General features: G+C 45.1%; 1 protein-coding gene across 1 annotated transcript in view; it reads left to right on the top strand.

Annotated features, from left to right (window-relative positions):
- lars2 (leucyl-tRNA synthetase 2, mitochondrial) overlaps positions 1-26,383 on the top strand; it is an 83,642-nt gene that overhangs the window by 12,209 nt on the left and 45,050 nt on the right. Inside the window, exons 5-10 of the mRNA XM_080201844.1 lie at positions 1,991-2,051; positions 6,885-6,974; positions 7,949-8,092; positions 14,467-14,574; positions 16,716-16,875; positions 25,172-25,276. Of these exons, the coding sequence (XP_080057970.1) occupies positions 1,991-2,051; positions 6,885-6,974; positions 7,949-8,092; positions 14,467-14,574; positions 16,716-16,875; positions 25,172-25,276 (668 nt within the window). The remainder of the gene's footprint in view (positions 1-1,990; positions 2,052-6,884; positions 6,975-7,948; positions 8,093-14,466; positions 14,575-16,715; positions 16,876-25,171; positions 25,277-26,383) is intronic.

Genomic DNA, 26,383 nt, shown 5'->3' with positions numbered 1-26,383 from the left:
ACAAAAATCCTTCAAACAAATTATGCTGCTGCAGTGCAGGCTCTTCCATGTTTAGACCACCAGGCAGGCATTGATCATGTATTTGTGGATTTGAGGCTGCTTACTCAACCTAGTTGCTGTTCTGTCCAGTGGATAAAACATCAGTCTTGCTGTGCAGATCGAATATGCCATATTAAACTATCCAACAGGAGGCTTGGGTCACATGACTTTCCTTCTCCACAGTGATAATTTACTCAAAACACCCCCACATCCCCCTAATCCCATGCATTCACCATGGCCAATCTAACTAATTTACACACCTTTTGGACTGTGCACCCAGAGGAAATTCGTGCAGACACAGGAGAAAGTCTGTATGGAGTTTGCACGGTCACCCAAAGCTGGTTGAACCCAGGTCCTTGGCGCTGTAAAGACAGCAGTGCTAACCACTCTGCCACTGTGCTGTCCCCATGGTGAAATGTTGAGGGTCTGGTGTTTGGGAAGGCGTTGTTGCATCAGACCCACTGACTCCCACTAGCAAGGTTGGCTTATCAAATTTCTGTATTTGCCCCTAAATTCGGTCTTGAACAGTCCCAGTGCGATGTGAGTTGCTGTCAAGGCATAATGAGGTGTGACTTTCCAGAAGTTTGAGAAATTCTTTTGTCCTCAACTCTTGAGGGTGGCTGTCAGATGAAGGGCCAGCCCTGTGATCAGGTGACTTGTGGCAGCCATTTTAACTTCCTTGTTCAGTAGAAAAAGACCAGTTTTAAAAACAAATGGCACTAAAGATAAAGTGTTTGAATATATAATTATGGGTTTTTCCCCATGTTATAGGAACCAGACATAAACTTATTTTGTTCCATCTTCTTTCTTACCATGAAGTATGTACTATTGTTGCTGTGTTATTGCCTAAGATGCTGTGAAGTCTTGTTAATTGGTCTTGGTGGTGTGCACCCGTTGCTTCAAGATGTACAGTAGTTGGCGGAAAATGTTTTAATAATGAGAGTGGCACAGTGGTTAGCACTGCTGCCTCACAGCGTCAGGGACCCGGGTTTGATTCCCGGCTTGGGTAACTGACTGTGTGGAGTTTACATGTTCTTCCCATGTCTGCGTGGGTTTCCTCCGGGTGCTCCGGTTTCCTTCCACAGTTTGAAAGACGTGCTGGTTAGGTGATTGACCATGCTAAATTCTCCCTCAGATTTTCTGAACAGGCGCCAGAGTGTAGTGAGTAGGGTATTTTCACAGTAATTTCATTACAGTGTTAATGTAAGCCTACTTAACGCTACTAAATAAACTTCAAAACTTTAAATCTATTTTTAAGGATGACGTAAGGATGTCTCTCCTCAGGAGAATCAGATGTGGATCTCTTGATCCATTTGGTGATCCTCTTTGCTGTCTGCCAGTTTGAAGTTTAAAAGTTTATTTATTAATGTGACAAGTAAGGCTTACATTAACAGTGCAATGAAGTTACTGTGAAAATCCCCTAATCGACACACTCTGCTGCCTGTTCGGGTCAATGCGGACTGTGGAAGGAAACCGGAGCACCTGGAGAAAACCCACGCAGACGTGGGGAGAACATGCAAGCTCCGCACAGTGACCCAAGCCAGGAATCGAACCCAGGTCCATGACGCTGTGAGGGAGGAGTGCTAACCACTTTGCCACCCGTTTATGGGCTGAATTCGTGTTGTTTGAATGCTGCACGGAATTGCCTCATTTAGAAGTTCCTCTCTTTCTTTGGAATCTGCCCCATTTGTTTTATTTGATTGTGATGCCAGCGCACCATAATCCAATGAATCCACTTTCTGTGGCAGTTCTTTGGCATGCCAAAATTTAAGGATGAGCTTGGCATTGGACAGAACTGCTAACTACTGTGCCACCATGCCATACTCTCAATAAGAGAATTAGTTAATCATATCAGGTTTGTTAGGTTGCCAGATTTTGGAGTAACTTGTGAAAGTATTTGGGAATACGCAGATATAAAGAAGTAAGACATTTTCATTTTCTTTCCTTCCAGTAATATTTCCCACATGAGAGAACAGCTTTCCAGCCTTGGTCTGTGTTTTGACTGGAAGAAAGTGAGTGATCACAATCAAAAGTATTACTTACTGGTTTCTGAAATGTTATTTTTAAAAATGAATGTTTGTTTGACTTAAATACTGTTTCAACAAATGGATGTTGCTCCACAGAACTTAATTAAATCATCGAATTTCTACAGTGCAGAAAGACACCATTTGGCCCATTGAGTCTGCACCAACTCTCTTACCCAGGCCCAGCTCTTCCCATAACCCCCCGCATTTACCATCCACCTAACCTACACACCTTGGGACACTAAGGGGCAATTTTGCATGGCCAATCCACCCCACCTGCAAATCTTTGAATGGGGCGGGGGGGGTGGGGAGAGGATGGGGGACAAAGTTAATCCAGTATTTTTGGAAATCAAAACAAAGTCCCCATTAGATTATACGCTGTTGTCCACTGTGGGTCAGTGGGTAGCACTCTCACCTCTTGACTTGGAAGATTGAGAGTTCAAATCTACCCCAGCACAGACAATCCCAGCTGACACTATAGTGCAGCACTGAGGGAGTGCCGTAGTTACAGACGTACAGTCTTTGTTGATGTGACGTTAAGTCGAGGCCCTGTCTCCTCCTGTTGAGTGAATATAAAATATTCCATAGTATTGTTTCGCAGAAGAGTAGGGGAGTTACCCCCAGTGTCCTACTCAATATTTATCCCTCAATCCACACCACAAAAATCCGATTATGTGATCGTTGCTCTTTGTTGCAGCTTGCTGTGTAAAAATTAGATGACTTGGTTCTAACATTACAATGCTGACAATATTCCAACAGTATTTGATCGACTGCAAAGCACAATGGGAAGTTCAAAATGCTGTGGAAGGCTTTGGAGAAATGCGTGTCAGATTTGTAATTGAGTCATTTGGTTATCAGTGTTTATTTTCCAACTCAACTATTTTTCTGTAAAGGTTGCCTTTTTGTTGCAGGATTGAAGCCAAAAGTGTAAACATAAGAATCAATATTGATTCCGGTGCCATGTCTAATAGGATCATTACATTGATGTGGTTTCAAACCTGCTAACCTATGTAAGGGAAGGCAATGGCTTGGTGGCATTTTTGCTAGACTATTAATCCAGAAACTCAGCTAATGTTCTGGGGACCCGGGTTTGAATCCTGCCATGGCAGATGGCGGAAATTGAATTCAATAAAATAGAAGCCATCGTAGTATCCCTCCGGTTCAGAAAGAGGCCATTTGGGTCATCGAGTCTATACCGACCAAAATTCCACCCAGGCCTATCCCTGTAACCTCGTACCCTAGCTAGTCCCCCTGACACTAAGGGGTAATTTAGTATGGTCGATCCACCTAACCCTTATATCCTTGGACGGTGGGAGGAAACTGGAGCGCCCAGAGGAAACCCATGCGGTGAGAATGTGCAAATTCCACACAGACACCGACTCATCCCGGGTCCCTGGTGCTGTGAGGCAGTAGTGCCAACCATACTAAATTGCCCCTTAGTGTCAGGGGGACTAGCTAGGGTACGAGGTTACGGGGATAGGCGTGGATGGAATTTTGGTTCCACCATGCTACCCCAGGCAAGAAACATACCTGGAATTAAGAATCTGCTGATGATCATGAAACCATGAGAATGGCATGGTGGCACAGTGGTTAGAACTGCTGCCTCACAGCGTCAGAGACCCAGGTTCAATTCTGGTCTCGGGTGACTGTCTGTGTGGAGTCTGCACATTCTTTCTATGTTACTGTGGGTTTTGTCTGGATGCTCTGGATTCCTCCCGCAGTCCAGGTTAGGCTGATTGGCCAAATTGCCTCTAGTGTCCCAAGATGCGTAGTTAAGGGGGACTGGCTGGGTAAATACGTCAGGTTACGGGATAGGGGCTGGGTGGGATTGCTGTTGGTGCAGGCTCGATGGGCCGAATGACCTTTTCCTGCACAGCAGGGATTCTATGAAACCATTGTCAGAAAAACTCATCTGGTTCACTGATGCTCTTTAAGGAAGGAAATCTGCCATCCTTACCTGGTCTGGCCTACATGTGATTCCAAAGCCACAGCAATGTGATTGCCTCTCAACTGCCCTCTGAAATGGCTGAGCGATACACTCAGTTCAAGGGTAACTAGGGATGGGCAATAAATGCCTCGTCAACCAGTGACACTCGTGTCCCATGAATGAATATTAAAAAATTGGGTCACGATACATTTACCCATTCGGTTTTCTAGATCTTGACCTGAATTTGATTTGTGGCACCCTGTGGTGTACGTTGTACAATAATGAAAAGGACAAAATACCACCCTGAGTTTCTTTGAGCCTCTTGTATATTTCCAAAAATATATAATCTGTGATTTGTGTGGCACCATAATGTGGGGAAAGGGTTAATGAATTTTGTGTCTAGAATATATTAGAAACATAACCCTTCATCAGACTTTTGTTGTTCCTGGCATTAATGTAAATTACTTGTTCATGTCTTTCATTCTTTAACTCTCATAAAGACAAATGGTCAGATGTGAATGTAAAGACAGATGGTCAGGTGTGAATGTTATTTTGCAGACATTGCAAGCTTTGCCTGTTCATGTTAATCACGTAAGTAACTTCAAAGACAGAGATGCCAAAGCAGTTGCAGGTGTTGTAATTGAAGGAGGAGGATCAAAGATTTTGGCCAGTCTTGGAAGTTTGTGTCATGTTTGTTACTAAGACTCATGATGTATAAATACCCACTTGTATTTGTGTTCCATGAGAAGTCTAGCAGTCCGTTCTTGGAACCAGTTCTCCCAAAGCTCTGGAATAAAAGCCAGAGCTTTAAAATAAAAACCACTGTATTTTGACTCACCAACAATCTGAGGTATTATTTTACCTACTACACACCATAATGTCAGAACTAATTGCATTTTAGAAACCAGAGATTCCAGCTTACTGGAGATTCTCATTAAACCAAATGTGGTGCTAGAAGGTGAGGTGGTGTACAGACCATTAGTTGCTTGAGATGTGAAGTTAGTTTCTGGTTGGTGATGATGGGTGAGGGGACTTGTGCAGAATAGGATATGATACAAACAACTGAGTTTTGTATGAGCTTAAGCTTGGTGGCTTGCCCAGAGAGCAGGGGGAATAACTGGATATGGAGGTGACACAAGAACGGGTGGATGGAGCAGAGGCAGGTGATGAAAGTAGGCAGTCATTGGGGTAAAGAGGTTAATGGGAGTTCAGTTAGAGTGCTGAGGTTGCAAACGCTCTGAGTCTTAATGGAATCCACGGTGAGGGTAGCAGTGCCCAAAGACAAAGGTTTGGTTTTCCCGTTTTAATTAGAGCATTGTGACTTAACTCGAGGCTGGTTGCTGATGTGATCACGTAGGTCTAACCAGGCAAGAGCAATCCAGTAACGTGGAAAGTGGGAACTCTGGGGAGGGAGTTGATCAGGTCGAAGGGGATCTGAAAGGATGCAGAGCACCTTGGGTCACCTGCCACAGAGAATCTTCCCCCATGAAGTTTGTTTAGTGCCATTTCAGTGCTGAGAAGGGAGTTGCTATCGGATTTGAGGGTAATTTCTGAGAGAGGTGGCTGCTGAAAACACAAAGGGAGTTTAGAGATGGGGCAATGGGGTTTTAAACTGATTGCTCCCTTGGTCCACAATGGGCACCACTCTTGCCCTTGTTATCCTCTGCCACTTAACACAGAATATCTTAGGATTCTCCCTATTGCCAGTGCTTTGCTCTTCTAATTGCTTTTATACGTTCCCTCCTTGCACTTTCTGTGCTCCACAGAGGTCTCTGCTGATACGCTCCCGTTTCTACCTGCTAAAACCCTCCCCTTTGTTTCTGGGTAGCACAGTGGTTAGCACTGCTGCCTCACAGCACCAGAGACCCAGGTTCGATTCCTGGCTTGGGTGACTGTGCAAACTCCGCGCATAGGAGTGGGTTTCCTCCCACAGTTGGAAAGATGTGCTGGTTCGATACATTGGCCATGTTAAATTCAGGTGCCAGAGTGTGGCGACTAGGGGATTTTCACAGTAACTTCATTGCCGTATTAATTCAGGCCTACTTGTGACAATAATAAGTTTTAAAAACTTCAAACTTATCCTGTCCGGAGTATTCCTCGGCATCCAGGGTTCTCTGGGCGCGTTGCTTCAACGTCCCTTTTAGGGAGGGAGATTTGACACAGATCCATTCAACCAGTTCGCTTCAGTCTTAATTTAGACATCGAGTTGAGAAAAGTCCAATTTTCCTTCACCACCGAATTAGGAAGAAATGAGCTGAGTTCAGCTTGTCAGTCTTGGCAACTTTTCCAGTTCGCATATTCGTGAATTTTTACTTATGTATCAACAACGTGGTTAAGCATGCCTGGGAATTAGTGTCAACCTGGGAGGGGGGATACTCGTCACTTCTTGCGTGCTGTGTTTCCACTGGCACCACTTTGTAACAATTCACATCTTGTTTGGTTGATCTGCTGTCTTCCTGAAGTCATTTAAACTTCAGAATTTGCAACCATCGCGTAACCCAAGACTCCCTCGTAATCATTTGAATGTATTTTTAATTTTGACAGAATGCTCTCCTGTTGACTCATAAAATTGTCATTATTACAAAAAATGGAAGGAGCTGAACAAGATTTCCCCGAATGAAGTGCTGGTGAAATCTGAAACCTCTCTTTCCTCTACAGCAAGCGCTGCTCTCCAAAGGGTACATGGATGGTGCACGTTTCACTGCATCGTAGTAAAAAGCAGTGTAAATGAAAGTAACAAATTGCAGAGTTAATCAGTAGGCCTTTAAGAGCTGCACAAGCCTAGTTGAACACCACCTATACTGACAGGCTGATTTTTGTCATAATCATGTGCGTTCAATAGTTTAATAGGCAAAATTTGCTGTGTTTTATTCTGTTCCCTTTTCCCCCTACAGGAGGTGACCACCTGTCAGCCTGAGTATTACAGGTGGACCCAATTCCTCTTCCTCAAGTTGTACGCAGCTGGCCTGGCCTACCAGAAGGAAGTGAGTTACGATCACTCGAGATCATCGAGCTTGGCAAACTTGACAAAACTGTGCAGAATAGTACGAGGGCAAATTTACACAATGATCTCGCCAGAGATGCAAATGGGACACGCCACAAGATGCTCAAGCTAATGGTTGCATTTGAACTATGCATCTTAACACTCTGTAGTATGGGGTGTGTATATAGCAATCGGTATTTAGTGAGTTATTAATTTTTCTTGACGCAGGTTGTTCAGTGCGTCGGTGCAGGGAGCTGTCTGTGACAATGGTTTGTAATGTTGCGTTCAGTTTTATCCCAAAAGAATTTGAAGGCAAGGATGGATAGAAGCGACACGGCCTATATACAATATGCTAGTGAAATCAGACTGTGAAGTCCGGATCTGGGTGCTGTTATAAATGAACGCAATGCTCAAGAAGTCTGTAAATAATATCCAAATTTTGAAGTGGGATGAGTACCTTAGAATCAGTCCCACGCAGCTTTTATTTTGACTGGTTGCATTGTGGAATGAATTAGAATTGTACAGTCCAGAAGAGGCCCTTCGGTGCATCGAATCTGCACCGACATACAAGAAACACCTGAACCCCCACCTAATCCCGTTTACCAGCACTTGGTCCATAGCCCTGAATATTATGGCCAAGTGCTTATCCAAGTACTCTTTAAAGGATGAAGCATTCTGCCTCAGCAACACTCCCAGGCAGCGCGTTCCAGACCAGCACCACCCTCTGGGTAAAAATGTTTTTCCTCATGTTTCACTTAAACCTCCTATCCCTCACCGTGAACTTGCGTCTCCTTGAGACTGACTCCTCAACCAAGAGGAAGGTTTTGTTCCAGTCAGTAGATAACGTCTCAGGAACTGGTCCTGAATATTTCTGGTTTGCTACCGTGCTGCTTCCAAATGAGTTCTTTAAACTTCACGTTCCCAAGTTATTTCAACAGTGTTGGTCTGTGACGTATTTCCCCGCTACTCTTTCAGGGACTGGTGAACTGGGACCCGGTGGATCAGACGGTGTTGGCAGATGAGCAAGTGGATGAGAATGGTTGTTCCTGGCGCTCTGGGGCTAAAGTTGAACAGCGATATCTCAAGCAATGGTTTATAAAGACGACAAACTATGCAAAGGTAAGGAGCCAATAAGGTGTACAAGCAGAGTTGAAGAGCAGGAAGTCTAACCTGACGGTTTACCAAGGATTCCACATTGTCACCCCCTCGAGTAAGACTTTTCACGTAATGCAAGAGATTTCCTTAATTGGTGGCACAGTGGCTAGCAGGGATCTGGGTTCGATTCCCAGCTTGGGTTACCGTCTGTGCAGAGTCTGCACATTCTCCCCGTGTCTGCATGGGTTTCCTCTCGGCGCTCCGGTTTCCTGCCACAGTCTGAAAGATGTGCATTGGCCAAGCTAAATTCCCTGTGTACACGAGCAGGCACCTGAGTGTGGCGACTTGGGGAGATTTTCACAGTAGTTTCATTGCAGTGTTAATGTAAGCCTACTTGTAACACTAGTAAATAAGCTTTAAAAACTTTAAATTATGATCTGCGCAAAAATTAATAATCAGAAGATTTTGTCATATGAGTTGTGCAAATTCAGCTTGTGTTAAATTATTTGGAATAAGGATTTAGGCTATATCCAGGAATTTTTCAGTAATAACGTGCAGTACACTTGCATTAACTCACTGATTTTGGCGATTAAGGGCCGTTTATTTGCTACTTTTTCCTGTGTCAGCCATGACCTCTAAGTCAGAAGGTTGCGAGTCCAAGTCCCACTTAAGGGACTTGAGAACATAGTCTAAGCTGATGCTTCAGTGCAGCGCTGAGGGAGCTCTGTGCTACAGGTGGTGCAACTTTCGGATGAAATGTCAAGCTGGAGCCCCATTCGGGTAAAAGACTCCACGGTGCTGTTCAAGGAAGAGCCGGGGGGAGGGGGGCGGGGGGGATTCTCCCTGGCATTCTGGCCATTACTATCTTTCAGTCAGCACCGAGTAACGGATAATCTGGTCGTTTGCACACTGCTGTTTGTGCGAGATTGCTGAACACAAATTGGCCGTGGATTTTACCACATCACAACACTGGCACCATTTCAAGAAAAATGTATTCTGTTCAAACGCTTTGTGATATCCTGAGGCGATGAAAGGAGCTGTATAAAATGCAAGGTTCTCTCTAATCTGGATGAGTCGAGCCACAGATAACTAACCTCATTGTTTTTTAATTTGAAGGTAGTTTTTGCGAAGTGTGACATTTAGAGTCATTGAGGTTTACAGAATGGAAACAAGCCCTTAGGCCCAACTTGTCCATGCCATCCTTTTTTTAAACCCCTAAGCTAATCCCAATTGCCCACATTTGCCCCATATCTCTCTATACCCATGTAACTGTCTAAATGTTTTTTAAAAGCATTGTACACGCCTTTATTACTACCTCTGGCAGCTTGTTCTAGACATTCACCACCCAGTGTGTGGAAAAAAATTGCCCCTCTGGATACTTTTGTATCTCTCCCCTCTACCTTAAACCTATGCCCTCTAGTTTTAGACTTTAGGGAAAGATATTGACTATCTAGCTGATCTGTGCCGCTCATTATTTTATAGACCTCTATAAGATCACCCTTCTACGCTCCAGAGGAAAAGAGTCCCACTCTATCCAGCCTCTCCTTCGTAACTCAAACCATCAAGCCCCAGTAGCATCCCAGTAAATCTTTTCTGCACTCTTTCTAGTTTAATAATACCCTTTCTATAATAGGGTGACCAGAACTGTACACAGTATTCCAAGTGTGGCCTTACCAATGTCTTGTGCAACTTCAATAAGACGTCCCAACTCCTGTATTCAATGTTCTGACCAATGAAACCAAGCATGCCGAATGCTGCCTTCGCCACACCACTCTGTCTGCCTGTGACTCCACTTTCAAAGAGATATGAACATGCATCTCTCTCTCTCCAGTGCCCTACCATTAATTGAATAAATCTTGCCCTTATTTGATTTTGGGCTGCAGAGGGAGCAGAAAGGTTTAGTTTCTTTTGGAAGTATTCAATGATCAGCAGTGAAGATTGCTCAAGTGAAAAGCAGTAATGCCATCTATCCTTCTGTTCGTCCTTCCTTCCTTCCTCCCATCCTGTCCGGTCCCGACACCTCAGAGAGCTAGGTGTCAACAGTCACAGAACACTCGATTCACAAGTGTTGTAGTCACGCATCACAGCATCCGTCACAACTGGGCGAACCACAGCATCAGGATTGCAGACTGCCCAAAACATCAGTTACCTGTGGCTGGGAGAATGCAACAGGCTAAAACACAAAGCCATCATAATTAGCATCTGAGGCAAGTGTATACTCATGAACACTTGCCAAATAAAACCCAGGAGTGCAGCACTGCTGCCACCTGAACCTCCCGAAGCAGAGGACACTGCATTGTAAACAGCGTTTCGGTAATATTGGATTGAAGGCAGAAATGCTGCTTCTTATGGGGCAGCACAGTGGTTAGCACTCACAGTGCCAGGGAACAGGTTCACTTCCAGCCTCGGGTGACACTCTGTCTGTGTGGAGTTTGCACATTCTCCCCACGTCTGCATGGGTTTCCTCTGGTGGGGGTGGGGGGGGGGGGTCTCCTGTTTTCTCCCACAGTCCAAACGTAGAATCCCGACAGTGCAGAAGGAGGCCTTTCGACCCCTCGAATCTGCGCTGACCACGATCCCACCCAGGCCCTATCCCTGTAATCCCATGCATTTACCCAAGCTAGTCCCCCGACACTAAGGGGCAATTTCGCGTGGCCAATCCACCTAACCCACACATCTTTGGACTAGTTAGAATGATTGGCCGTGCTAAATTGCCCTTTAGTGTCAGGGAGATTAGCAGGGTAAATACATGGGGTTACAAGGATAGGACGGGTAGGATTGTTGGAGCAGACTCGATGGGCCAAATGGCCCCCTTCCCTTCACTGTGGGGTTCTGTGATTTACCATATGTAAATCTGATGCATTTTAATTGCTTCATTTGTAAGCTATAATTAAAGTAATATATGGAACATTAGATTTACAAATGAAGTTTTTTTTGTATTTGAAATGCTCTGTTGGTTTTCAACAGGCACAGTGTTGGCTCTTAGTTGATGATGAGCAATTTAGCAGGACAACTTGACAGCTGCTTGGAGTGCAGCTTTGTGTGATAATTACTGCAACCGCTGCTCAAATTGATGGATATCGATGAACTGGTCTAATTTCAATTGTAATCAGCCTCTCAGTAAGCGCTACCTGCTTCAAGGAGCACTGCATTGTTAATCTAAAATGTTGTAATTAATTTTGTGTGTGTGTGCGCACTGAAGATTGAGCAGTGGGGACACAGGATGCTGTTGTCCCACATTGTAATGTGTGGCTTGAGTTGCACCACTTTGAACTTGGAAAAAGAAATATTGTACCTGTCCCATAGATTTCAAATCCTGCTACTGATGAAATAAAATTGTAATGACTAGAACTGCGTTAAGTTGCGCTTTACTAAGGCACTTTTGATGCGCTGTCTCTGGATTTTTTTAAAGTCTCATACGTTGCCATAGATGTTGAATTTCAATGTAGGTTCACAGCATCAAAGAATCTCTTGCGCTCTAAAGAGGTTCTAGAAACTTTCAAACTTCACGTCCAATCAGTCTGATATCTGCAAGTTACGCTTAATCTTGACAAGTGTGTATGCATACTCTCAGGGCTGGCACATCGTCGCATGAGTTGCTTTCAACTCAATGTGAGGAAATCACAAGAAATTGCTGCATACTTAAGAGACATCAGTGTTTTTATTCTGTCCCTTTCTGAATCCTTCTCCACCCCCAATCCCCACCTGCTTTTGTTCTCTCCCTCATCCTCTTCCTCCTTCCCCCCCCTCAACTTTCTTCTTCCTTCCCCCCACGCTCTTCCTCCCTCCTTCCCTCCCCCCTCTTCTCCTCCCTCCTCCTCCGTTCTCTCTTCCCCCCCCCCCACCCCGCTCGCTCTCTCCCTCCCGCTCCCTATTTCCTTCCTTTCTCTCTCCCCTCACCCCCCCCCCCCCACTCTCTTCATGTCTCCCTCCTTCCTGCCCCTGTTGTTTTTCTCTCCTCTCCCCCTCACTCCCGCTCCCTCATTCCTGTGGTTTTTTTGGCTATTTGTTGCTTTTACAGTTCATTCAAATTCCACGTCAGAAACTCCAATGAGTACCGGTGGTGATGTCACTTTTCCAGGTTGTCATCTGTCTTGCTTTTAGTTTTTTTGCAAACTAGGATGCCTTGTGATGGATAAAGAAAGCGATTGATGGATGAGCTGCTTTGATAGGCCAGGCAGAATCTATGGAGAGTTGCAGGGGACGTAGTTGTGGAGCAGTGGTATTGTCACTGGACAAGTAACCCAGAAGCCCGGCTAATGTTCTGGGGGACCTGGGTTCAAATCCCACCACGGCAGCTGGTGGAATTTTAAATTCAATTACTAAATCTGGAACACACAGCTAGCCTCAGTAATGGTGACCATGAAACTATCATCCATTGCTGTAAAACCCCATCTGGTTTGCTGATGTCCTTTAGGGAAGGAAATCTGCCATCTTTCCCCGGTCTGGCCTATATGTTACTCCAGAGCCACAGCAATGTGGTCGACTCTCAACCGCCCCCTGAAAATGCTGAGCAAGTCACTCAACTCAAGGGCAAGTAGAGATGGACAACAGGCTATGGCCTTGCAAGCAACGCCCACATCCTGTGGAAGGAAATGAATGACTCTGGGTGATGATCTTTGTTCAAGGTTCTGATGAAAGCTCATTCATCTGAAGTATTGCCTCTTTATCTCTACAGACGCTGCCCGAGTATTTTCCAGTATTTTGAAATTTCGGTTTTGTTGGTATTTTAAGCTAACAAGGGTTGAAGTTTTAGCTTATTTCGGCAAAGGCTAAAGTAATGGTCCTTTAGAGTTTTGATTAAGATTGCAGAATGCCAGTTCTGTTAAATTGGCTCAATTTTTTTTTAATTTCAAAAATATACTTTATTCATAAAAATCTCAATTAAAACATTGCAAGTCTACATATCTATAAATTGCAAACAGTGCAGAATAAAACAGCTTTACAGTTCTATACAAATTAGTTATTTCATTTCAATACTTAAAACTATATACATGCCTCAAAAACTACTGTGTGCTGTTATTGCTCAGATTGGCACACGGTTACGCAGGCCGAGAGTATTCTGCAGTTCCCGGGCCCTCGGTCTGCCTCTGTTAAAAAGGCTTATAGTGTGGCCTTTCCCCATTGTGTCTTTGCGGTGGCAGCCCCAAGCTTCAGCGCGTCCCTCAGCACGTAGTCCTGGACCTTGGACTCAAATGCTGAGTGTCACTGTGCTGCTTACAGTAGGGGTATTGTTGGCTGTTCGTTCCAGGTTAAATTGAACTGTTAACCTACCTCTAGGGTCAGCCTGACCGAATGACCCATTTCTTTTCCTGTGCGTTCTGTATGTCACGTTTGATCTGCGCTCTCAATAATTAACATTTTGAGTAATGCCCAACGGGGGAAATCGGAACATGCCCGACTGTTGGAGCACTAATTTTATTGCCTGCTTGAGGATTGAGATTTAGCTGAAGCGCCTGGGACACCTCAGTTAAAATGTGGCCCTCGGGTGACTCTACTGAGTGAGTCAACGCTCGTGTTCTCCAGCATCATTCTGTAATGATCTCAGTGGCTGTGGTAAGCACACCATTCATTTTAATGGGGGGGGGGGGGGAAATGGGATGGGATGGAACGGAGCTGTGATGCATTTTGGGAACTGCGAGAAGCCCAGTAATAATGGCATAAGTCGCTCGTACTGGGCTTTCTGCAGAGCAATCGTGAACCATTGACGCACCGTTACTTTGGCATTAGCTTTCAACAAATTCAGACCCCCATGGTCTTTACCAGATAAATACCTTCTTGTTGGTTGGTTGCATGCTTGTTTTAACGTTCCTGGAACAGATTGGCCCCTAAATGAAATTGGAGAGGGCAATAAAGCTATTTCAACTGGCTTGATTCAGGCTGGTCATTCCTGGTTTCTCTTTGGTAGCTATGAAACATGTGGAGTGATTTGATTCTGTGCGTGCGCCGGTTGCTGGTGTCTGATGAGTCACTATTTCTGGATAAAAGCAAATTACTGCGGATGCTGGAATCTGAAACCAGAAGAGAAAATGCTGGAAAATCTCAGCAGGTCTGACAGCACCTGTAAGGAGAGAAAGGAGTTGACGTTTCCAATCCAGAAAGGGTCATCTGGATTCGAAACATCAGCTCTTTTCTCTCCTTACAGTCTGACCTGCTGAGATTTTCCAGCGTTTTCTCTATTGGAGTCACTATTTCTGATTGTTTATTGATAGTTGACCAAGGAAACCAACATGATTACTTAGCGATTCGAATGTGAGATGCTTTGAGGTGGAGTGCGCATCTGGAGTGTGATGGATGCATTTAAGTGGGGGGGGGCGCAGGGGGTGGTGATAGCTGGACTGAAGACTTTTACTTATGTCGATGTGCTTGATTTAACGTCTGTTTTTTGTGGTTTGCAGTCCTTGCTGGATGCCCTGGAAGATCTTCCTGATTGGTACGGTGTCAAAGAAATGCAAGCGAACTGGATTGGATCTTGCACTGGGTGTTACTTTGACTTTGAGTTGAAGGTGAGTTTTTTTTATGGACTTCAGACCAACACTGAAGCTTTCTGCCCCTTCACCTGAATGGGAAAAGGATCACAGACTTTGCAAACCTGTACTTAATGCTGTTGGCTTACCAACCAGGAACAGCACAACTCCCTCTCTTCTATTTTTCTGCTATTGGGTTAGGAGGCTGGGAGGATTAGGTTTGAAGGACTCAAGGTGATGGATATACACCTTGTTAGTGATTGCAGTTGTACAAAGCGAGAAGCTATAGGTGATGATGATAGGGAGCGGGCAAGCGAGTTTACCCTGAGGAAAGATCTGAGAAGGCAGCCGGGAGGTGAACAGTTATAGAGATTGGAATAGTCTTGGCTGAGGGAAGGTGTTCTCTGGAGAGATTCAGTAGGTAGGGTCCAGGAAGTCAGTGGATAATGGCAACTTTCAAAGGGTGAGTGAGAGAATTGGAACATTCTGTGGGGCTTGGAAGAGGAAGTCTCACATGGTTACGGTAGAGACCATATGATTTACCAATGGTCACACCACTACTGTGGCAGTTTTGATCAGAGCAGCTGGTAGAAAGTGTAGCCAGATAAAGAACTTTTGGTAAAGGACATGGTATCACCACCTTTGAACCTAACATGTTCTCTCCTTGCTGGGTTGTCTTTTATTTGCTTTTAAAAGATTTCATTCCACACGTGGGTAAGTTATACTGATTAAATTAAACATTGTTGCTAAAGGGGGATAAACAAATCGTTGTTTTGTTTAAAATTGCCCCCACCTCCACGTTTTACCGATTTGTACATGCAAATCCTATTTAAAACCGTGAATATAGCCCTAACTGCATCTCTACCAACCCAACTTGATGTGGAGATGTCGGCTTTGGACTGGGGTGGGCACAGTATGAAGTCTCACAACACCACGTTAAAGTCCAACAGGTTTATTTGGAATCACGAGCTTAGAACATAAGAACATAAGAACATAAGAAATAGGAGCAGGAGTAGGCCATCTGGCCCTTCGAGCCTGCCCCGCCATTCAATAAGATCATGGCTGATCTGTCGTGGCTCAGTTCCACTTTCCCGCCCTCTCCCCATAACCCTTAATCCCCTCTCTTATCAAAAACCCATCAACCCGCTTCTTAAAAATATTTAGCGAGGCAGCCTCCACCACTTCAACGGGCAGAGAATTCCAGAGATTCACCACCCTTTGAGTGAAGAAGTTCCTCCTCAACTCCGTTCTGAACCGCCCCCCCTTTATCTTGAGGCTGTGCCCCCTAGTCCTACTGTCTTTTTTGAGCGGGAAGAGTCTTTCCACCTCTATCCTATCCATCCCATTCATCATCTTATACGTCTCAATGAGATCTCCCCTCATTCTTCTAAACTCTAACGAGTACAAGCCTAGTTTATTCAGCCTCTCCTCATAGCTCAACCCCCTCAACTCCGGTATCAGCCTAGTAAACCTCCTCTGCACTCCCTCCAAGGCCAAAATATCCTTGCGCAGGTGCGGCGCCCAAAACTGCACACAGTACTCCAGCTGCGGCCTCACCAATGCCCTATACAGCTGCAGCAAGACCTCCCTACTTTTATATTCAATCCCCCTCGCTATGAAGGCCAGCATCCCATTCGCCTTCCTGACCACCTGCTGCACCTGCAGGCTGGGTTTTTGCGACTCATGCACAAGGACCCCGAGGTCCCTCTGCACCGTCGCCTGCTGCAGTTTTTCGCCCCGTAAGTAATAGTCCTTCCTACCATTCTTCCTACCAAAGTGGACCACCTCACACTTGCCAACATTAAATTCCACTTTCGGAGCACTGCTCCTTCACGCACCTGAGGAAAGAGCCGCGCTCCGAAAGCTCGTGATTCCAAATAAACCTGTTGGACTTTAACCTGGTGTTGTGAAACCCAACTTGGTCAGATAAAGCTATGGTGTGAGTGGGTAATTATCTGTGCGTTAATGCCCTTTTATACCGGCTTTGTTTGCTTGCCTGTAAACAGAACAACTGCAGAAAAGGACTGGTGGGTTGTCTATTCGGTCTCTTCCTCTTCATGACCCACTCCCTACGCCGCCCCCGCCCTCCCCCAGTTTGTCGAACTGTTTGCTTACATCACGCGCTGAGAAATCCTAATTATTGTATCGTTTAAATAAAGTGAATATCCGCTGTGCTCTAGGTGAATGGAAAATCTGTTGGTGAAAAGCTCCCCGCGTACACCTGCAGCCCCGATGCTGTTTATGGTGCATCCCACCTTTCTATCCTACCCAGTCACAGATTACTGCAAAGCAACAGTCCCCTGAGAGACATTCTCCAAAAGTGTTTTGTACCTGATACAGGTAAGAATATATGGAAAATCTCCAGCAGAAAATAAAAGCAATCATTTCTATATGGATGTATATATGTGTATGTATAATCACAGAATCCCAGAAGAGGCTATTCAGCCCATTGGGTCTGCACCAACTCTCTGGCAGAATCTTACCCAGGCCCTCTCCCCTGCCCTATCCCTCTAACCCATTTACCATGGCTAATCCATCTAAATCCTAAAAATCTTGGCACGCTAAAGGGCAATTTAGTATGGCCAATTCACCAAACTTGCACATCTTTGGAGTGTGGGAGGAAACCAGAGGACCCGGAAGAAACCCACGCAGACACGGGGTGAACGTGCAGACTCCACGTAGAGTCACCCAAAGCCAGGATTGAAACCGGATCCTTGGTGCTGAGGTACCACCATGCCGCCCGTTATGTCTGCGTGTATGTATACATTATAAATGTGTGTTATATTTTCCAACTAATCAAGTATTGCAATCCTGCGCTATGCAATCAGTCTCTCGAGAATGCTCGCTAACACACGATGTTGAATTTTGGATGAAAATTGGACAATGTTTAGATGTGATTCCCATCCCGTGCTTGGTGCTGACAGAGGTTAGGACCTCCATGGCCAGGTCTCTGAGCTGGCACCTCTGGAGCTGTGACCTAGAATGCCACAGTTTCTATTGCTAAACGTCAGTGGAAAACTACATTTCCAAGGTCTGTAGGTCATAAAAAAATCTCTGAAGTATGCGAGCAATGTGGGAATTATATTTTTGTCATCCTTGACCTTGATTGAATTCAGGGGTTATATGATATAAGCTGACTGCTGAAGGAGGTTTCCTTTATCTGGTATCTGTATCCTCTCTCTCTCTATTGTCCAGGGAGCTGTTAAATGTATTCCATTTCCCTTTAACTGGTACAACAACAGTGAGCAGAGGAAGAACGGCAGTTAGATTGTCCACCTGTTTCTTTTGGCACTGTCCAGATGCATGGACTAATTCCGTGTAAATGCCTTTGGAGCCATGTCTCCTAAGTAACGCACTTGTTTCAGTACGGGTTATTCGCTCTAATCTTGGAGTGACATATCCTCTTCCCTTTAGTGGTTCTGACCTTTGAGTAAAATAATTTTTCTAATCTCAGTAAATGCCAAACTGAGGCGGCACCATCCCATCAGGAACTGTTTTCAGGCTTCCGCTGTCACCAAGGAGACGACCAGTTGATGGAAAGGATGGACTTGATTGACCCTTGACCTTGTAGGAAGTGAAAGGCCAATGTGCTAAGCCAGTGTCAAATCAGCCTCCACCTTGTTTACAGAATTCAGGAAGTTTTGTTATTTTTAGAATGGATTCAATTTTTCCTTTACTGGAAATTAGGTTACAGTTTATTTATTCATCACAAGTAGACTTACATTAACATTGCAATGAAGTTTCTGTGAAAATGCCCTAGTCGCCACACTCCAGTGCCTGCTCAGGGACACTGAAGAGAATTTAGCATGGCCAATGCACCTAACCAACATGCCTTTCTGTTGAAGGAAACCCACACAGACACGGGGAGAACATGCAAACTCCACACAGACAGTGACCTGAGCCGGGAATTGAACCTGGGTCCCTGGTGCTGTGAGGCAGCACTGTTAATCATTATGCCACCATGCCACCCTTTAAGCAAAAGTTTTTAGTGGTTCTCAGTGTAGAAATAATACCAATACATGAAATAGGTGTAGGAGTAGGCCAATCTGCCCCGTTGAGCCTGCACCGCCATTCAATAAGATCATGGCTGATCTGTGTGTGTGTTTCTAATTCCACATTCCCATCTACCCCTGCTAGCCAAAGCAATCGATCTATCTGCATCGTAAACAATATTCAATGACCCTGCCTCCACTGCCTTCTGAGGCAGAGAGTTCCAAAGTTACACAACCCTTTGAGACAAAAGAAATTCTTGTCTTCTCAGTCCTATAAGGGCGACCCCAAACTTTGAAACAGTGCCCCCCCCCCCCCCCCCCCCCCCTTAGTTCTGGGCTCAGCCACAAGAGGAAACATCCTTTCTGTGTCCATCTTGTTGAGATTGTGCAGGACAATTATACTTTTATACTTCAAACAAGTCACCTCTTTCTCTTCCACTGTGTCTAACCTTTCCTCGTAGGACAACACGCTCAATCCAGGTAGCAGTCGAATAAAAACTCCTCTGAACTGTCTCCAAAATGTTAATCTTGTGTGGTTGAAACCGAAATAGTCCCAAATTACATCTCTCATTTCTCCTCCTAAACCTGCACAAAACCAATAGTGCAAAGGCTTACAGAAGAACAAAGCACAGGAATGAACAGTACAACACAGGAACAGGCCCTTCGGCCCTCCAAGTCTGTGCTGATCATGTTGTCCTATCTAGACCAACCGCCTGTATCCCTCTATTCCCAGTCTGTTCATGTGTCTATCCAGATGAATCTTAAATGTTGCTAGCGTATCTGCCTTGACCACCTCACTTGGCAAGTGCATTCCAGGCCCCCACCACCCTCTGTGTAAAAAAAAAAAAAATTTTCCCCCACACATCTCCTCTGAACCTTTCCCTCCTTATCTTCAACGTGTGCCCCCTTGTGATTGTCACTTCTTCTGCCCTGGGAAAAAGCTTCCAACTGTTCACCCTATCCATACCCCTCATAATTTTTATGAATTTCTATCAAGTCGCCCCACCTCCGTCTTTCCAGGGGAACAATCTCTCCTCATAGCTAATACCCTCCATCCTGGGAAACCTTTCCTGTACTCTCTCCAAAGCCTCCACATCCTTCTGGTAGTCTTACAGTCCAGGGAACTGGAAATGGTTGCGTTTCTTACTTAATTTGTGTGTTGTGGATCATGTTGTGGCAAATAGGGGAATAGCATTCACTTGTGCTGTTTTGTCACTGTGTCTGACTGCCCATTTCTTTCATCCTCCATTTTTTTTGCCCTTCTATCCTGACTGAAGGTGTTTTGTGCTCAAATCTTCCTATAGCTTTATTCACAAATAAAAACAAAGTGCTTGAAAAACACAGCAGGCCTGGCAGGATCTCTGCAGAGAGAATCAGAGTTAACCTTTTCAATCCAAGAATGACTTCTTCAGGACTTGGGTTTAAACCTCCCTCCCTCCAACCCACACTCCCCTCACCCCACCTGACGATTAGAATTGGCTGGTTGACCCTGTTGACGTCTGTGTGGAGCTGACTGGATAGTGTCCAGAACTAGGAACCTGGGCCAGTTTCCCCCTTCCTCACTTAAGGGCCCTCAGGTGACCTGTAGCACCCCTGGCTGAACGAGAGATGCTTCACGCGTGGGCTTGAGATGGTGCGACCACAAACAGGTGGCAGATCCTTCGATCAGAGCCGCTTCTGTGATAGTTTATGGATATTTTATCTGTTCTTCATCCCTTTATCTGTCCATTCCTCCCCAGACACTGGCAGGGTTTGGCCAAAGGAACAGGCAAGCCACCATGAGTGCCCTTCTAACCCAGAAGCTGGTCCTAGTTCCTCAAGCTTGTGCTTCTGGTAGCTAAGCTCATGAAATGAGCGGAATGAGAACAGAGGGCTTTAACCTCCATGGAGCTGTATGTGGACAGTTTCCCACTGGGCTGCAGTACAATTGTAACCTGGTGGTGTTGCACAAATTATTGTAGGGAACATGTGAGACACACGAGCATTAAGTGGATTGCAGTATTCCAGTGACAGGACTCTGTATATTTATTACTGAAGCTGCTATCGCTTGCTCCCAGCATTTTTATTTTTTCCCTCCACTCAGCCTTATCTGTGGCCGACAGAACAAATCATATTGGCAAGAAGTTAATATGAAGCAGTTACACGACATCTGAAGATATATAACACACAATGCCAGGGAACCGGGTTCGATTCCCAGCTCGGGTCACTGTCTGTGTGGAGCTTGTACATTCTCCCTGTGTCTGTGGGTTTCCTCCGGGTGCCCTGGTTTCCTCCCACAGTGTGGAGATGCCAGCATTGGACTAGGGTAACACAGTAAGAAGTCTCACAACACCAGGTTAAAGCCCAACAGGTTTATTTGGTAGCAAAAGCCACCAGTAGACTTCTTAACTGTGTTCCTCCCACAGTCCAAAGATGTGTGGGTAAGGCGGATTGGCCATGCTAAATTGCCCCTTAGTGTCAGGGGGACTAGCTAGGGTAAATAAATGCATGGGTTATGGGGATAAGGCCTGGGTGGGATTGCAGTCGGTGCAGACTCGATGGGCCGTATGGCCTCCTGCACTGTAGGATTCTATATATAAACATGGCACGGAGGTTAGCACTGCTGCCTCATAGCACCAAGAACCCAGGTCTGATTCCAGCCTTAGGGTGACTGTCTGTCTCTGTGGAATTTACCCCCCAATGTCTGTGTGAGTTTCCTCCAGGCGCTCCGGTTTCCTGCCAGACTCCAAAGATGTGCGGGTTCGGTGGATTGGCCGTGCTAAATTGCTCCTTGGTGTCCCAAGATGTGCAAGTTAGGCGGATTTACAGGGCAATAAGTGGGGTTATGGGGATATGGCCTGGCTGGGGTTCTCTGTCGATGGGCCGAATGGCCTACTTTCTGCACTCTAGGGATTTGATGGTTCTAACAGGTGACTGGTATTTCTGTGGTACCAATGCAGCAAAATGGTGTGTTCATTCCATTGTTCTCTGTCCATTTATAATTTGGCAAAGTTACTCTACTGTAGAAATGCTATTAATACAATAACCTGCACGTTGCTCATTGTCGGGGGGGCGGTCCTGGGAAAAAGGACACATTTGGCAAGCGATGGTGTTTGAACAGGAAATTACAATTGCAGCTATTTCCATGCAATGGAATTTAGTTTCCACAAATCTGTTTGTTCTTGAGTACAGAACTAGAGGAAATTGTTGTCATGAGACCCTGTCTCTGTCAGGGAGTAACTGCGTGTAGGAATGTTCTTCCTTCTGTCAGCAGAAGACACAGTGTTGACAGTGTGACCTTTCTCTCTCCGCCCACCCATCTCCAGTAGAAATTAGTTCATTTTTCCAAAGGATTGGTAGCTACATTCAGACTGACAAGAAAGATGATTGACCGCAGTAGACAGGAATGTCCCCCTCCTCCATCCACCAGGCTATATCCCCTTTTTTTCCTTATTGAAAAACCTCCTATTATGGCTGAGTTATTTGGAGTGTTTGCTCCACGTTTCTGCGAGTTGCCATTGGCTCAGACGGGAATGCCCTGTCAAAACATCTGCAGATTGGGAAAACGAGACTTGCTCCCAAAATATCTTCGATAGAACAGTCTTCCTTGTACTGGAAAAGAAGTAAAAATGCGGATATTTCACAACCCTTCACTGATCTTTAGCCCTCTGAATTCTCTGGTTCATAGCTTGGTCTCTTTTCTTTGTTGGATTGTAGGATTTTTTTTAGTTCCTGTTTTTGATGGATCTCGATGGGCTGAAGGGCCTCTTCTGTACTGTATGATTCTGTGATCTGATAATGTGATTCCTTTTGGTTGTGCTTTCTCCCCGTAACCCTTGATTCCATGTGCTATATCCAGCTGCCTCTTGTACACATTCAATGTTTTGGCATCAACCATTTCCTGTTGTAATGAATTCCACTATCTACCTGGCAATGTGGAAAATTGCCCAGGGAAAAAGGACTTGAAATGACTGATCTGTCCATTTATCTGCCCCTCCTAGTTATATCTTCTGTTTAAAGTATTAATTTAAGTACAGGTAAGTCCGCCCTTGCAGGGTTTGACATGGTGCTTCATTGCAGCTGTTGTTGGAGGTTAAACATCTCAGCCCCAGGACATCGCTGCAGGAGTTCCTCAGGTTAATGCTCTAACCCCAACCATCTTCAGCTGCTCCATCAGTGACCTCCCTTCCGTCATAAGATCAGAAGTGGGGATGTTCACTGTTCACCAATTGACTCCTGAGATACTGATGAGGTCTGTGTCCAAATGTAGCAAAACCCGGACCATGTCCAGGCTTGGGCTGACAGGTGCCAAGTAACATTCATTTCATATATTAGTGCCAGGCAATCTCTACCATGAGAAGATCTAACCATTGCCCCTTCACATTTAATGTCATTACCATCGCTGAATCCCCCACTATCAATATCTTGGGGGACACCACTGACCAGAAACTGAACTGGACCAGCCATATAAATATTGTGGCTACAAGAGCAGGTCAAAGGCTAAAAGTCCTGTACTGAGTAACTCGGCTCCTGACGTCCCAAAGTCTGTCCACCATCTACAAGGCACAAGTCAGGAGTGTGATGGAGTACTCTCCAGTTGCCTGGATGCGTGCAACTCCAACAACACTCAAGCTCAACACCACCCAGGACAAAACGGGCATTAATGTTGCAAATCCAGTGATGATTAAGTGCAATGCTCTATAAGACTATAAGACATAGGAGCAGAATTAGGCCACTCGGCCCTGCTCCGCCATTCAATCATGGCTGATACTTTTCTCATCCCCATTCTCCTGCCTTTTTCCCATAACCTCTCATCCCCTTATTAATCAAGAACCTATCTACCTCTATCTTAAAGACACTTCATAATCTGATCTCCACAGCCTTCTGCGGCACAGATTCACCATTCTCTGGCTGAAGGAATTCCTCCTCATCTCTGTTTTAAAGGATTGGCCCTAGTTGCAAGGGAGAGCAGCTGTTACTAATTGGAGAAAGATTAGGGTGTTATTCTGATGCATAAGAACTGATTTTCACAGGGTGGGTGGGAGTGGGGAGGCAGCTGGACTGAAGAGAAAGGAAATACAGTAAAAAGTCTGACAACACCAGGTTTTAGTCCAACCTATTTATTTGATAATATACTCACAAGCTTTCGAGGGGACTACCTCTTTGTCAGGTGAATGGAGAGTTCTGGCCTCAGACAGAGCATATAAAGCACAGACAGTTTAGAGATTACTGATTAAAATGCAAATCCTTACACCTAACCTGCTGTTCAAGACCTGAAGTGGCTGACAATGTGAGTGGAAGGAGCACTGATCACAGTTTAAAGAGATGTGTATTGTCTCCAGACAGTACGGTAAGTGAGGTTTTGCAAACCCAGGCAAGTCACGGGGGTTACAGATAGTGCGACATGAACCCAAGATCCCTGTTGAGACCGTCCTCATGTGTGCGGGACTTGGCTATCAGTCTCTGTTCAGCGACTCTGCGCTGTCGTGTGTCGTGAAGGCCACCTTGGAGAATGCTTACCCGAAGGTCAGAGGCTGAATGCCCGTGACCACTGAAGTGTTCGCCAACAGGAAGGGAACAGTCTTGCCTGGTGACTGTCGAGCGATGTTCATTCATCCGTTGTCGTAGCGTCTGCATGGTCTCCCCAATGTACCATGCTTCGGGACATCCTTTCTTGCAACGTATCAGGTAGACAATGAGTCGCTGAACAGAGACTGATAGCCAAGTTCCGCACACATGAGGACAGTCTCAACAGGGATCTTGGGTTCATGTCGCACTATCTGTAACCCCCGTGACTTGCCTGGGTTTGCAAAACCTCACTTACTGTACTGTCTGGAGACAATACACATCTCTTTAAACTGTGATCAGTGCTCCTTCCACTCACGTTATCAGCCACTTCAGGTCTTGAACAGCAGGTTAGGTGTAAGGATTCGCATTTTAATCAGTAATCTCTAAACTGTCTGTGCTTTATATGCTCTGTCTGAGGCCAGAACTCTCCATTCACCTGACGAAGAGGCAGTCCCCTCGAAAGCTTGCGAGTATATTATCAAATAAATAGGTCGGACTAAAACCTGGTGTTGTCAGACTTTTTACTGTGTTTATGCCAGTCCAACGCCGGCATACCCACATCGAGAAAGGAAATGGCAGAGATGTTGTGCTGGGTTTTGTGAATAAAGTTATGACCAAGCAAAACTGGCTGCAGTTTTCTCCTTGGATGGATGGATGGATTTCAATTTAAGTGTCCAGCCTCACTTCCCTTTTGTTCTTGCTGATTTTTGTCTTGTTTACTTGACTCACTCCTGCATCTTTTAATCCTTCCTTTTCGCTCGTTACATTTTCCTCTCACTCCATCCGTGTCTTGTCTCTCTGTCTTTAATTTTTCTCCTGCATCAAATTCATTGCCGTTGAAGAACTAATTTATTGTGTGAAGTTGGGTGTGATCCTTCATCAAGACATTTTCTATATAAATGGAAATATTATCATTATTCTCGTTGCTGGACCTGAATTGTCTCTGACTGTTCCGGGGAAAGTTCACAAGAAGAGATTGCACTTGCCATGTGTGAATGATGAGCTCTCCTTGTGGAAAAAGCACCTGCACAATTGTTGAAAAGAAGTGATTTATTACACACCCCCACCGTGATTCTTTTCTTTTGCTTGCTTTCAAGATTGCCAGACGCCAGTGACGGGGGTAAATCTTTTAAGTGGCCAGGAGATTCCTATTGTCATTTCAGCCAAGAAAGAGTTTGAAGGCCATTTAGACACGGTCATAGGTAAGGCAGCCATTCTTGTTCATTATCCTGATTGAAGGGAGCTGGTAATTAGAGACTGTTTTACATTGTTACAAGGACAGACTCTTCCTATCTATAACTGTCCTCGGTCAAATGTTCAAATTTTACAATTTGTTTCCTCCTTTCGAGTGGATGACTCACAGCCTTGGAGAAAAATAAAAGATTCCAGTTTTTCTCAACAAAAAAGAACTTTGAAATTTATATTTTTTTAATTTGAACCTCACACGTTTCCTCTTTGCTCCACTCCCAAAGATAGAGAAAGTAAGTAAGTTTATTTATTAGTGTCACAAGTGGGCTTGTATTCACATTGCAATGAAATTACTGTGAAAATCCACTAGTTGCCACGCTCCGCCGCCTTTTTCGGGTACACTGAGGGAGAATTTAGCACGGTCATTGCACCTAACCAGCCTGTCTTTTGGACTGTGGGAGGAAACCAGAGCAACCGGAAGAAACCCATTTAAGGAGAGTGTGCAGACTCTACACTCCACATAGACAGTGACCCAAGGCGGGAATTGAACCCGGATCCCTGGCGTGATGAGGCATCCGTGCTAAACACTGTGTGCTGTGTATGGCACTTGGGCCTGGGCGGGAGCAGTGGAATGGACAAATGGGCCTGGGAGACCTTATGAATTGCCCACCCTGAATCTTTCTGCCTCTTTCTTTTAAGACAATCCTTTGACCAAACATTTTCCTCACCTGTCCTAAATCGCCTTGTCTAGCTTGGTTTTGTTTGACTATACTCCTGCAAATTACCTTGGAATGTTTCACTATGTTAAAGGCACTATATAAATACACTTTCGGGTGAAACACTTCCAGAGGACATCCTGTGCTCACCTGCGTGGGTTGCATCAGCTACTTAGTGGGGATGGTTAGGAGGTGGCTGGAGAGATTTATGTGATGTACATCAACAGATGTAATTTGCTACCAAGTCAATGAATGTATGAGAGTAGTGGGCACTTGAAGATGACCAATGCATCAGATGACCTCTTAAACTCCGGCAGCGCCCCTTGCTTTGCTGTTTAAAGTAAGCGGGTATTGCAAGTGCATTTGCAGCAGTAATGCTCAAATATGTGCCCAGCGAGGCAGGCA

The sequence above is a fragment of the Carcharhinus amblyrhynchos genome, chromosome 2 (genome assembly GCF_965287045.1).
Source record: "Carcharhinus amblyrhynchos chromosome 2, sCarAmb.v2.hapA, whole genome shotgun sequence".
Lineage (NCBI taxonomy): Eukaryota > Metazoa > Chordata > Chondrichthyes > Carcharhiniformes > Carcharhinidae > Carcharhinus > Carcharhinus amblyrhynchos.
Note: the sequence above shows the minus strand (reverse complement) of the source record. Positions and strands in the feature narration are given on the sequence as shown.